General features: G+C 35.6%; 1 protein-coding gene across 2 annotated transcripts in view; it reads left to right on the forward strand.

Annotated features, from left to right (window-relative positions):
- nck1b (NCK adaptor protein 1b) overlaps nt 1-8,756 on the forward strand; it is a 112,441-nt gene extending 103,685 nt beyond the window's left edge. For both annotated transcript variants that reach the window (XM_061964881.2, XM_061964883.2), the window contains one exon: nt 8,403-8,756. In XM_061964881.2, the coding sequence (XP_061820865.1) occupies nt 8,403-8,603 (201 nt within the window). In that variant the 3' untranslated portion in view covers nt 8,604-8,756. The remainder of the gene's footprint in view (nt 1-8,402) is intronic.
- The last annotated feature ends 7,036 nt before the right edge of the window (nt 8,757-15,792 follow it).

Genomic DNA, 15,792 nt, shown 5'->3' on the forward strand with positions numbered 1-15,792 from the left:
TTAGCACCGGCGGCTAATTGCACTGAAAATAGCTTTAGCTCCCTGTGATCTTTGTGTTTGTCAAGGATCAAGTTGTACAGTTGAAACCTAGACTCAGCGCTAAGACTAAGACTAGTTGATCAAAGAGGTCAGTGAAAGGTAGAACGCCAAGAGACCCGTGACATGGGAGCCCTTTTTAAGTACTTCCTCGCTGTCCTCCGCGCTAACCGAGCTCGTCACATTAGCATGGCGTGGCAGCGCTGAGGGTGGAATTTGTCATAAGACCGGCGGTTGAATGTTGCTCTTTGTTTTTACAAGATGCAAGTTTTTTGCTGTTTTCCTGTGTAGTGTTTTACTTCTTGTCTTACACTCCTATTTTGGTGGCTTTTTCTCTTTTTTTGGTATTTTCCTGTAGCAGTTTCATGTCCGCCTTTGAGAGCTATTCCCCGCACCTGCTTTGTTTTAGCAATCAGGACTATTTAAGTTGTTTTTATCCTTCTTTGTGGGGACATTGTTAATTGTCATGTCATGTTCGGATGTACATTGTCTTTGCTCCACAGTAAGTCTTTGCTGTTGTCCAGCATTCTGTTTTTGTTTACTTTGTAGCCAGTTCAGTTTTAGTTTTGTTCTGCATAGCCTTCCCTAAGCTTCAATGCCTTTTCTTAGGGGCACGCACCTTTTGTTTATTTTTGGTTTAAGCATTAGACACATGTTTTACTACATACACCCTGCCTCCCGCTGTTTCCGACATCTACAAAGCAATTAGCTACCGGCTGCCACCTACTGATATGGAAGAGTATTACACGGTTACTCTGCCGAGCTCTAGACAACACAGACACTCAATAACAACACATCATTTGCAGACTATAATTACTGGTTTGCAAAAAATATTTTTAACCCAAATAGGTGAAATTCGATCATCTCCCACGGCACACCAGACTAGAGATGCGCGGTTTGCGGACACAACCGTGGAGTCCGCGGATTATCCGCGAGTCGGGCGGTTGAAATAAAAGAAAATTAGATTTTATCCGCGGGTCGGGTCGGGCGGTTGAAATAAAAAAAAATTAGATTTTAAATAGATTCAGGCGGGTGGCAGTTAAACCAATTCGGAAATATATATACATAGTTAAATGTTGTTACCCACATACGAAAAACGAGCAGGCACCTGCTGCATATGCCACAACAGAAGAAGAAAAAAAAAAGAGATGGACACTTTTACGGAGCGGAGAAGGGACGCCTCGCTGGGGTCCGGAACCGAGGCCCTTTCCCCCGAGAGGGCCCCACCGGGAGCCGTAGCTGAGGTGATCCGCGAGAAGGGCCCGACGCACATCCAGGGTCACCACCGCGCCCACCGAACCGACACCCCGCCTCGTCCGCCTTCGCCGCGGCCGGCGTCACGCGCAGCAGGTAAGCAGCTTACCTGCCCGCCACCCCCGTGGCCGGGGGCTCGTAACAGGGGTCACTCCGCGCGCTGCGCCCGCGCAGCTTACCTGCCCGCCACCCCTGTTGCCGGGGGCGCGTAACAGGGGTCACTCCGCGCGCAGTGCGCTCACGAAAGGGGTGGGGCTCACCCTGGTTGATATAGACAGCAGCTAGGACGGTGGCCATGGAAGTTGGAACCCGCTAAGGAGTGTGTAACAACCCACCTGCCGAATCAACTAGCCCTGAAAATGGATGGCGCTGGAGCGTCGGGCCCATATACCCGGCCGTCGCCGGCAGCGAGACGCGCTTGGAGGTGCGCTCAGCGCGGCTCCCATATGATTGCGCACTGGTGTGCGTCTGGGTCGTGACAGCGTGGCACGCGAATGTCTGTGCTGCATTGGATCAGTCTCCTTTCTTTAACAGGCAAACGCTTTATAACCTCACTAATGCCTTGCATCGTCTATATTAGATATATAACAACGGGCGGGTGCGGGCGGATGGCGGGCGGATGCAGTTCTGATCAAATGTTAGATCGGGTGGATTGCGGATGGTTGACGACTTTCTGATGCGGTTGCGGATGAAATAATTGCCTATCCGCGCATCTCTAATATCCACACATTCTTGCCATCTCTGTCGTAGCATAGCTTTCGTCGGTAAAGTGTGCGGAACAAACGTCCAATTTCTTGCCACTTTGGCATCTTTGAGCCACTGGTGCAACTTGAATCCGTCCCTGTTGGTGTTGTTACACCCTCCGACAACACACCGACGAGGCATGATGTCTCCAAGGTACGGAAAACAGTCGAAAAAACGGAAAATAACAGAGCTGATTTGACTCGGTGTTTGAGAAAATGGCGGATTGCTTCCCGATGTGACGTCAATGCTCCAAGAGCGAATATTAGAAAGGCGTTTAATTCGCCAAAATTCACCCATTTAGAGTTTGGAAATCGGTTAAAAAAATATATGGTCTTTTTTTCTGCAACATCAAGGTATATATTGACGCTTACATAGGTCTGGTGATAATGTTCCCCTTTAACGGGGCGCATGCAGCCCCCGGGCCTTAATTTGCCCAGGTCTGGTATATTATCATACTTTCCAAACATGTTTTTGTCTAAATAAAAATACATAACTTGACAGCAAATTACCTGTCAAATTAATAAAAATGACATTCAATTTTACATTGTTCTATACTGCATATTACAGTAAATTGAAAAAAATTACTACTGTTTTTTGTGTTAAAATTCCGTTTGACTGAGCTGCCAGTTTTTGACTGTCAAATCTACGGTCGTTGTTTTTAACAGAGTATTACCGTATTTTTCGGACTATAAGTCACAGTTTTTTTCATAGTTTGGCCGGGGGTGCGACTTATACTCAGGAGCGACTTATGTGTGAAATTATTAACACATTACCGTAAAATATCAAATTATATTATTTAGCTCAATCAAGTAAGAGACTAGACCAGGGGTGCTCACACTTTTTCTGCAGGCGAGCTACTTTTCAATTGATCAAGTCGTGGGGATCTACCTCATTCATATATATAATTTATATTTACTTATTTATGAAATATGTGTTTTTGTTAACAAGTTAAAGGTGTTTAATGATAATGCAAGCATGTTTAACACATATAGTTAATATTGTTAACAAGTTAAAGGTGTTTAAAGATAATACAAGCATGTTTAACACATATAGTTAATATTGTTAACAAGTTAAAGGTGTTTAAAGATAATACAAGCATGTTTAACACATATAGTTAATATTGTTAACAAGTTAAAGGTGGTTAAAGATAATACAAGCATGTTTAACACATATAGTTAACAAGTTAAAGGTGTTTAAAGATAATACAAGCATGTTTAACACATATAGTTAACAAGTTAAAGGTGGTTAAAGATAATACAAGCATGTTTAACACATATAGATTCCTTTCTTTCATGAAGACAAGAATATAAGTTGGTGTATTACCTGATTCTGATGACTTGCATTGATTGGAATCAGACAGTGGTGCTGATAATGTCCGCATTTTCGAATGGAGGAGAAAAAAAGTCCTCCTTTCTGTCCAATACCACATGAAATTGGTTGGTTTTTGGCATCTTATTTGTCCAGCTTCCGTACTCCTTTGTATACACTTTACAAGAAATGCATTGGCGACAAACTCCGTAGCTTGCTAGCTTGTGCACGCCAGCTTTCTGAGACTCTTATTTTGTTAGCACAACTGTGCAACTGTGCAGTCGGTCTTTGGAGTTTTGATGACAGGTACGGCGCCAGAGTCTGTTGAAATAAAGTGTTTCTCGCCTTCCTGTCGGTAATTTTAATGAGCTGGCAGCAGCCAGCGTCATCTCAGAAGACCCTCGGGTTGCAGTGAATGTCAATCAAGTGACGAAAGTGACGTCATAGTGAAGATTTATGATCGCTCATTTTTAGGACTATTTTTTACTGTTTTTTTTACTACTGTTTTTTGCGTTAAAATTCCGTTTGACTGAGCTGCCAGTTTGTGACTGTCAAATCTACGGTTGTTGTTTTTAACGGAGTATTACTGTAAATGGAAAGACGGTACACTAGTTTTTACGGTAGAAGAACTGGCAGCCAAGTTGCCAGAATAAAAAAAATAACTTGTACTGTTTTTCCATGAACAATATAAATGTTGTAAAAACAATGTCAATTTAACACAACAATTCTGGCGACTAAGCTGTCAGCATTTTCCTTAGTTATAAAAAGTCATTATATTAGTATTAATTTTTTTTTAATTTTTTTATAAACTGCAACAGCTGTGAAACAATAATCAAAATAAGTATGGTGCCAGTATGCTGTTTTTCCCCCCAATAAAATACTGGAAAGGATAGAAATGTAGTTGGTCTCTTTTATCCGATTATTAATCGATTAATCGAAGTAATAATCGACAGATTAATCGATTATCAAATTAATCGTTAGTTGCACCCCTATAAGCAACATGTTAACAGTAAATTTACACAGAAATAATACAAATACAAAATAAAATAATACAAAAAGTGAAGTACAACCAATTCTCTTCAAGTTAAATGAGTAGTGGTTTGACCTGCTACTGCTCTCATTTTAATAAACAGCTACTATAGTTTAGAAAAGTATTACGGTTTCAACAACGTCGTGACGTGTGACCGTATCAAGCGAAACCTGTGTGTCGTTTTTTTTCTGGCTCTTTTACTTTGGCGGGTCTGAAAATAAACCACATCCCCCAGAATCTTCTGCGCAGCGCGGGTCTGCAATGTGGTATCGACCGATATTTAAGTGATGTACATAAATGATGATATATAAATACATCAGCAGACAAGATATCAACACATATGATAGCAGAATAGACATGATATCAACACATATGATAGCAGTATAGACATGATATCAACACATATGATGGCAGTATAGACATGACATAAACATATGATAGCAGTATAGACATGATATCAACACATATGATAGCAGGATAGACATATCAACACATATGATAGCAGTATAGACATGATATCAACACGTTTGATAGCAGTATAGACATGATATAAACACATATGATGGCAGTATATACATGATATCAACACATATGATAGCAGTATAGACATGATATCAACACATTTGATAGCAGTATAGACATGATATAAACACATGTGATGGCAGTATAGACATGATATCAACACATATGATAGCAGTATAGACATGATATCAACACATATGATGGCAGTATAGACATGATATAAACACATATGCTGGCAGTATAGACATGATATCAACACATGATGGCAGTATAGACATGATATCAACACATATGATGGCAGTATAGACATGATATCAACACATGATGGCATTATAGACATGATATAAACACATATGATGGCAGTATAGACGTGATATAAACACATATGATGGCAGTATAGACATGATATAAACACATATGATGGCAGTATAGACATGATATCAACACATATGATGGCAATATAGACATGATATCAACACATATGATGGCCGTATAGACATGACAAACACATGATGGCAGTATAGACATGATATAAACACATGATGGCAGTATAGACATGATATCAACACATATGATGGCAGTATAGACATGATATAAACATATGATGGCAGTATAGACGTGATATAAACACATATGATGGCAGTATGGACATGATATAAACACATGATGGCAGTATGGACATGATATCAACACATGATGGCAGTATAGACCGGATATAAACACATATGATGGCAGTATAGACATGATATCAACACATGATGGCAGTATAGACATGATATAAACACATGATGGCAGTATAGACATGATATCAACACATATGATGGCAGTATAGACATGATATCAACACATATGATGGCAGTATAAACATGATTTAAACACATATGATGGCAATATAAACATGATATAAACACATATGATGGCAGTATAAACATGATTTAAACACATATGATGGCAATATAAACATGATATAAACACATATGATGGCAGTATAGACATGATATCAACACATATGATGGCAGTATAGACATGATATCAACACATATGATGGCAGTATAGACATGATATCAACACATATGACGGCAGTGTAAACATGATATAAACACATGATGGCAGTATAAACAAGACATAAACACATATGATGGCAGTATAGACATGATATCAACACATATGATGGCAGTATAGACATGATATCAACACATATGATGGCAGTATAAACATGATTTAAACACATATGATGGCAATATAAACATGATATAAACACATATGATGGCAGTATAGACATGATATCAACACATATGATGGCAGTATAGACATGATATCAACACATGATGGCAGTATAGACATGATATCAACACATATGACGGCAGTGTAAACATGATATAAACACATGATGGCAGTATAGACATGATATCAACACATATGATGGCAGTATAGACATGATATAAACACATATGATAGCAGTATAGACATGATATCAACACATATGATGGCAGTATATACATGATATCAACACATATGATGGCAGTATAGACATGATATCAACACATATGATGGCAGTATAGACATGATATCAACACATATGATGGCAGTATAGACATGATATCAACACATATGATAGCAGTATAGACATGATATAAACATATGATGGCAGTATAGACGTGATATAAACACATATGATGGCAGTATGGACATGATATAAACACATGATGGCAGTATGGACATGATATCAACACATGATGGCAGTATAGACATGATATCAACACATATGATGGCAGTATAGACATGATATCAACACATATGATGGCAGTATAGACATGATATAAACACATGTGATGGCAGTATAGACATGATATCAACACATATGATAGCAGTATAGACATGATATCAACACATATGATGGCAGTATAGACATGATATAAACACATATGATGGCAGTATAGACGTGATATAAACACATATGATGGCAGTATAGACATGATATAAACACATGATGGCAGTATAGACATGATATCAACACATATGATGGCAGTATATACATGATATCAACACATATGATGGCAGTATAGACATGATATCAACACATATGATGGCAGTATAGACATGATATCAACACATATGATGGCAGTATAGACATGATATCAACACATATGATGGCAGTATAGACATGATATCAACACATATGATGGCTGTATAGACATGATATCAACACATATGATGGCAGTATAGACATGACATAAACGCATATGCTAGCAGTATAGACACGATATCAACACATGATGGCAGTATAAAAATGATATAAACACATATGATGGCAGTATAGACATGATATCAACACATGATGGCAGTACAGACATGATATAAACACATATGATGGCAGTACAAACATGACATAAACACATATGATGGCAGTATAGACATGATATCAACACATGATTGCAGTACAGACATGATATAAACACATATGATGGCAGTATAAACATGACATAAACACATATGATGGCAGTATAGACATGATATAAACACATATGATGGCAGTATAGACATGATATCAACACATGATGGCAGTACAGACATGATATAAACACATATGATGGCAGTATAAACATGACATAAACACATATGATGGCAGTATAGACATGACATAAACACATGATTGCAGTATAGACACGATATCAACACATATGATGGCAGTATAGACATGATATAAACACATATGATGGCAGTATGGACATGACAAACACATGATGGCAGTATGGACATGATATCAACATATATGGCAGTATAGACATGATATCAACACACATGATGGCAGTATAGACATGATATCAACACATGATGGCAGTATAGACATGATATAAACACATATGATGGCAGTATAGACATGATATCAACACAGATGATGGCAGTATAGACATGATATCAACACATGATGTAATATAGACATGATATCAACACATATGATGGCAGTATAGACATGATATAAACACAGATGATGGCAGTATAGACATGATATAAACACATATGATAGCAGTATAGACATGATATCAACACATGATAGCAGTATAGACATGATATAAACACATATGATGGCAGTATAGATATGATATCAACACATATGATGGCAGTATAGACATGATATAAACACATATGATAGCAGTATAGACATGATATCAACACATATGATGGCAGTATAGACATGACATAAACACATGATGGCAGTATAAAAATGATATAAACACATGATGGCAGTATAGACATGATATCAACACATGATTGCAGTATAGACAGGATATCAACACATGATGGCAGTATAGACATGATATCAACACATATGGCAGTATAGACATGATATCAACACATGATGGCAGTATAGACATGATATCAACACATATGATGGCAGTATAGACATGATATAAACACATATGATGGCAGTATGGCCATGATATCAACACATTTGATGGCAGTATGGACATGATATCAACACATTTTGTTTCCTTCCCTTGGGCAGCCCAACGACTTCTCCATCTCGCTGAAGGCGCAGAGCAAGAACAAGCACTTCAAGGTGCAGCTGAAGGAGAACCTCTACTGCATCGGCCAGCGCAAGTTCAACTCCATGGAGGAGCTGGTGGAACACTACAAGAAGGCGCCCATCTTCACCAGCGAGCAGGGCGACAAACTCTACCTGATCAAGGCCCTCGCCGCCTCCTGATCACGAAGAGGGCGGAGCCTGAAGACTTTACACCGGGACTTCCTTCTGTCAGACGAACATTCCAAGAAGTCCTGGGAGTGGACTATGGACCTGTTGGCCATTTATTTATGATGTGATCCAGATGTTCCTCATCTAGTCCCACCTCCGTAGCTCCTTACAGTCCACAAATATATAATCTTTTTTTTTTTTTTTATGTGACTTTTTTTTTTTTTCAACAGTATCTGAGATGGAGACCCTCCTTTTTTTTTTTCTTTTTTTTTTTCTTCAGCTTTTTCCCCTGCGTGTGTGATCTGTGGACCAGCTACTTGGCCACATCTGCTCGTCAAGCGACCAAAACATATTTATTGATTGTGTTCCTTGTGGACCTGGACTGTCACCATCGCACCCCGCTTGTCTTCTCAACGCGTCGGGACTCGCCAACAAAGTGGCCACGAGAATGTTACAAAGACCAGGCCATAGACCAGACTCACTCTGGAGGTCACGTGAAGAAGAAAACCTGCTTTCTCTGGAGCAGGGGTGCGGGCCAAACAAGTGATGGTTAGTATGAGTGAGGAAAGTAGCCTCATTGCGTCATATGAATATAAGTTGTGTGCCTCACTCCGTTTGCATCTTTTATGGCCATTTTCAGCCTTAAAACATTCAAGAAGGTCCGCACCATTTTATAAGCCGCAGCGTTCAAAGTGTAGGAAAGAAGTAGCCGCTTATAGTCCGGAATTGACGCTAATTACGGGATTTTTGCCTTTTCCGGGTGTTGTGCAAGCAGCTCGCCTTCAAACTGGACTCACACAGATTAGACGTATGGAAGATGCCACATTTTGTCGGTTTTCATGACAGGATGTGGGCGGAGCTTGCCGACCGAGATTTTGTTCTCCGTGGAGCGCCAAAAAGTCACAACTTCACCGCGGATAAGGTCAAAAATATGAGAGGAAAGGTCATAATTATGAGAGAAAAAGTCATAATAATGAGAGAAAAAGTCATCATTCTGAGGTAAAAAGTCAAAGTGGGAGATAAAACGTCAAAGTAATGACGCAAAAGTCGAAATTGTGAGATAAAGTCAAAAATATGAGAGAAAAAGTCACAATTATGAGAAAAAGTCATAAAATTGAGAGTAAAAGTCATCATTCTGAGGTAAAAAGTCCAATGGAGAGATAAAACGTCAAAGTAATGACGCAAAAGTCAAAATTGTGGGATAAAGTCATGAATATGAAAGAAAAAGTCACAAATATGAGAGAAAAAGTCAAAATTATGAGAGAAAAAGTCACAATTATGAGAGAAAAAGTCACAATTATGAGAGAAAAAGTCACAATAATGAGAGAAAAAGTCATAATAATGAGAGAAAAAGTCATCATTCTGAGGTAAAAAGTGTAATTGAGAGATAAAACGTCAAAGTAATGACGCAAAAGTCGAAATTGTGGGATAAAGTCATGAATATGAAAGAAAAAGTCACAATTATGAGAGAAAAAGTCACAATTATGAGAGAAAAAGTCATCATTCTGAGGTAAAAAGTGTAATTGAGAGATAAAACGTCAAAATTGTGAGATAAAGTCAAAAATATGAGAGAAAAAGTCACAATTATGAGAAAAAGTCATCATTCTGAGGTAAAAAGTCCAATGGAGAGATAAAACGTCAAAGTAATGACGCAAAAGTCAAAATTGTGGGATAAAGTCATGAATATGAAAGAAAAAGTCACAAATATGAGAGAAAAAGTCAAAATTATGAGAAAAAAGTCACAATTATGAGAGAAAAAGTCACAATAGTGAGAGAAAAAGTCACAATAATGAGAGAAAAAGTCATAATAATGAGAGTAAAAGTCATCATTCTGAAGTAAAAAGTCCCAATTGAGAGATAAAACGTCAAAGTAATGACGCAAAAGTCGAAATTGTGGGATAAAGTCATGAATATGAAAGAAAAAGTTACAATTATGAGAGAAAAAGTCACAATTATGAGAGAAAAAGTCACAATTATGAGAGAAAAAGTCACAATAATGAGAGAAAGAGTCATCATTCTGAGGTAAAAAGTGTAATTGAGAGATAAAACGTCAAAGTAATGACGCAAAAGTCAAAATTGTGAGATAAAGTCAAAAATATGAGAGAAAAAGTCACAATTATGAGAAAAACTCATCATTCTGAGGTAAAAAGTCCAATTGAGAGATAAAACGTCAAAGTAATGACGCAAAAGTCGAAATTGTGGGATTAAGTCATGAATATGAAAGAAAAAGTCACAATTATGAGAGAAAAAGTCACAATAATGAGAGAAAAAGTCATAATAATGAGAGTAAAAGTCATCATTCTGAGGTAAAAAGTCCAATTGAGAGATAAAACGTCAAAGTAATGACGCAAAAGTCAAAATTGTGGGATAAAGTCAAAAATATAAGAGAAAAAGTCACAATTATGAGAGAGAAAGTCACAATAATGAGAGAAAAAGTCACAATAATGAGAGAAAAAGTCACAATATTGAGAGAAAAAGTCATCATTCTGAGGTAAAAAGTGTAATTGAGAGATAAAACGTCAAAGTAATGACGCAAAAGTCAAAATTGTGAGATAAAGTAAAAAATATGAGAGAAAAAGTCACAATTATGAGAAAAAGTCATCATTCTGAAGTAAAAAGTCCAATTGAGAGATAAAACGTCAAAGTAATGACACAAAAGTCGAAATTGTGGGATAAAGTCATGAATATGAAAGAAAAAGTCACAAATATGAGAGAAAAAGTCACAATTATGAGAGAAAAAGTCACAATTATGAGAGAAAAAGTCATCATTCTGAGGTAAAAAGTCCAAATGAGAGATAAAACGTCAAAGTAATGACGCAAAAGTCGAAATTGAGGGATAAAGTCATGAATATGAAAGAAAGTCACAATTAGGAGAGAAAAAGTCACAATAATGAGAGAAAAAGTCATCATTCTGAGGTAAAAAGTGTAATTGAGAGATAAAACGTCAAAGTAATGACGCAAAAGTCAAAATTGTGAGATAAAGTCAAAAATATGAGAGAAAAAGTCACAATTATGAGAAAAAGTCATCATTCTAAAGTAAAAAGTCCAATTGAGAGATAAAACGTCAAAGTAATGACGCAAAAGTCGAAATTGTGGGATTAAGTCATAAATATGAAAGAAAAAGTCACAATTATGAGAGAAAAAGTCACAATTATGAGAGAAAAAGTCACAATAATGAGAGAAAAAGTCACAATAATGAGAGAAAAAGTCATAATAATGAGAGTAAAAGTCATCATTCTGAAGTAAAAAGTCCCAATTGAGAGATACAATGTCAAAGTAATGACGCAAAAGTCGAAATTGTGGGATAAAGTCATGAATATGAAAGAAAAAGTCACAATTATGAGAGAAAAAGTCACAATTATGAGAGAAAAAGTCACAATTATGAGAGAAAAAGTCACAATTATGAGAGAAAAAGTCACAATAATGAGAGAAAGAGTCATCATTCTGAGGTAAAAAGTGTAATTGAGAGATAAAACGTCAAAGTAATGACGCAAAAGTCAAAATTGTGAGATAAAGTCAAAAATATGAGAGAAAAAGTCACAATTATGAGAAAAAGTCATCATTCTAAAGTAAAAAGTCCAATTGAGAGATAAAACGTCAAAGTAATGACGCAAAAGTCGAAATTGTGGGATTAAGTCATAAATATGAAAGAAAAAGTCACAATTATGAGAGAAAAAGTCACAATTATGAGAGAAAGTCATAATAATAAGAGAAAAAGTCATCATTCTGAGGTAAAAAGTGTAATTGAGAGATAAAACATCAAAGTAATGACGCAAAAGTCAAAATTGTGGGATAAAGTCAAAAATATAAGAGAAAAAGTCACAATTATGAGAGAGAAAGTCATAATAATGAGAATAAAAGTCATCATTCTGAGGTAAAAAGTCCAATTGAGAGATAAAACGTCAAAATGATGACACAAAAGTCGAAATTGTGAGATAAAGTCAAAAATATGAGAGAAAAAGTCCCAATTATGAGAGTTAAAGTCATCATTCTGAGGTAAAAATTTCAAATGAGAGATAAAACATCAAAGTAATGGGAACACACCTTTGTGTCCATTTTTGCCTTCACGTCGATGGCGAGCTGCTCCGCCTTCACATTCCAGGACCAAAGTCTTCATCCCACACAAACTTTTTGTCAGTCCAGCAAATCCACTTTCTGTTCCGTGGCTCATGTTTAGTCGCCAGGACTGAAGCGACGTGGGAGATGACCTTCACTGATGTCCTCTGTGGAGGACAGTGTCTGTCCACCACCACCACATGCACCACTGCTGAGTCAGCATCAGGAGGTAAAAAGTCCAATTGAAGACAGAAAATGTCAAAGGAATGACACGACAGTCCAAATTGTGACATAAAGTCAAACATATGAGAGAAAAAGGTCATAATTATGAGATAAAAATGAGGTAAAACGTCCAATTAAGAGATAAAACGCCAAAGTAATGACACAAAAGTTGAATTTTTGAGACAAAGTAAAAAATATGAGATAAAGTCATAATTACGAGATAGAAAGTAGAAGTGTTGATGATTATGAGGTAAAAAATTATAATTTAAAGTCATAATTTCAATTTTTCATCATGATTATGACTAATTTTGACTTTTTAAATCTCATTTCAACTTAAATTGTCATTTTGACTTTCATAATTATGATTTTTTTTTTCTCATAATTTTGACTTTTTAATCTTATAGTGTTGATTTATCTCATTATTTTGACTTTTTATCTCATGAGTTCGACTTTTTAACTCATAATTTTGACTTTTTAATCTTATAATGTTGACTTATCTCATGATTTTGACTTTTTATCTCATAATTTTGACTTTTTATCTCATAATTTTGACTTTTTATCTCATAATTTTGACTTTTTATCTCATAATTTTGACTGTTTAATCTTATAATGTTGACTTATCTCATGATTTTGATTTTTTATCTCATGATTTCGACTTTTTAACTCATAATTTTGACTTTTTAATCTTATAATGTTGACTTATCTCATGATTTTTACTTTTTATCTCATAATTTTGACTTTTATCTCATAATTTTGACTTTTTATCTCATAATTTTGACTTTTTATCTCATAATTTTGACTGTTTAATCTTATAATGTTGACTTATCTCATGATTTTGACTTTTTATCTCATGATTTTGACTTTTTATCTCATAATTTTGACTTTTTAATCTTATAATGTTGATTTATCTCATGATTTTGACTTTTTATCTCATAATTTTGACTTTTTATTTCATAATTTTGACTCTTTATCTCATAATTTTGACTTTTTATCTCATAATTTTGACTGTTTAATCTTATAATGTTGACTTATCTCATGATTTTGACTTTTTATCTCATGATTTTGACTTTTTATCTCATAATTTTGACTTTTTATTTCATAATTTTGACTTTTTATCTCATAATTTTGACTGTTTAATCTTATAATGTTGACTTATCTCATGATTTTGACTTTTTATCTCATAATTTTGACTTTTTATTTCATAATTTTGACTTTTTATCTCATAATTTTGACTTTTTATCTCATAATTTTGACTGTTTAATCTTATAATGTTGACTTATCTCATGATTTTGATTTTTTATCTCATGATTTCGACTTTTTAACTCATAATTTTGATTTTTTTAATCTTATAATGTTGACTTATCTCATGATTTTGACTTTTTATCTCATAATTTTGACTTTTTTTATCTCATAATTTCGACTTTTTATGTCATAATTTCGACTTATCTCATTGTTGACTATATCTCAAAATTTCGACTTTTTATCTCATAATGTTGACTTTATCTCATAATTTCGGCTTTTTATGTCATGTTGACTTTCTAATAATGTTGACTTTGTACCCCATCACAATGACTTGCCATTGGGACTTTGTATTCCAGTGGTTAAAACCAGTCTTCCATAGTCGCCTCAACCAATTTTTAGTTGAATTTCTTTCCCGGCCTCCCTTCTTGCCTGTCATTTGTTGAACTCTTTGAGCGTTTCCTCACTGCTGACTGAATGTTGTCGTGTTTTTGTAGCGGCCGTGCATCACATGGTGTGTAGTCTCAAGTGTCCTTACATGGCCAACAGTTATAATAAGTTCAGTTGTAAAGATGATATACGAGCAGGAGTGACGTCTGTATTTCATGACCTGTACAAATGTCTTATTCAAATACAACAAGTGCAAACGTGTCCCTGCTTTACATTTCAAAATAAGAGCGCATCTTTTGTGTCTTTGCACCATGAGCAGCGAAAGACTTTGGACTAATGAATATTCTCTTGCTCATGTTCCACATGAACTTTGGTGCTGCTTTCCAGTTCTTTATTTCCCCCCCGTGAAGAAATCCTCTCCATGCTGTGGAAAGACGAAAAGCTGTTTTTCAAGGCGGGGACGTCCTTGTCTAATATAGAAGAGTTTATTAGTGTTTCCAAGACGTAATAAACAACATCAAACAAATGTTTATTGGCTTGAAATTGGTTGAAAGATTGAATGTAAGATTGGTTGAAAGATTGGATGTAAAATATGTTGAAAAATTGAACGTAAAATTGGTTAAAAGATTGAACGTAAAATTGGTTGAAAGATTGAACGTAAAATTGGTTGAAAAATTGAACGTAAGATTGGACGTAAAATTGGTTGAAAAATTGAGCGTAAGATTGGACGTAAAATTGGTTGAAAAAATGAACGTAAGATTGGTTGAAAGATCGAACGTAAAATTGTTTGAAAGATTGGACGTAAAATTGGTTAAAAGATTGAATATAAGATTGGTTGAAAGATTGGACGTAAAATATGTTGAAAGATTGAACGTAAAATTGGTTGAAAAATTGAACGTAAGATTGGTTGAAAGATTGGACGTAAAATATGTTGAAAAATTTAACGTAAAATTGGTTAAAAGATTGGACGTAAAATTGGTTGAAAGATTGAACGTAAAATTGGTTGAAAAATTGAACGTAAGATTGGACGTAAAATATGTTGAAAGATTGAACGTAAAATTGGTTGAAAAATTGAACGTAAGATTGGTTGAAAGATCGAACGTAAAATTGTTTGAAAGATTGGACGTAAAATTGTTTGACAGATCTAACGTAAAATTGTTTGAAAGATTGGACGTAAAATTGGTTGAAAGATCGAACGTAAAATCGGTTGAAAAATTGAACATAAGATTGGTTGAAAGATTGGACGTAAGATTGAAGGTAAAATTGGATGAGGATTGGACGTAAAATATGTTGA

The sequence above is a fragment of the Nerophis lumbriciformis genome, linkage group LG07 (genome assembly GCF_033978685.3).
Source record: "Nerophis lumbriciformis linkage group LG07, RoL_Nlum_v2.1, whole genome shotgun sequence".
Classification (NCBI taxonomy): domain Eukaryota; kingdom Metazoa; phylum Chordata; class Actinopteri; order Syngnathiformes; family Syngnathidae; genus Nerophis; species Nerophis lumbriciformis.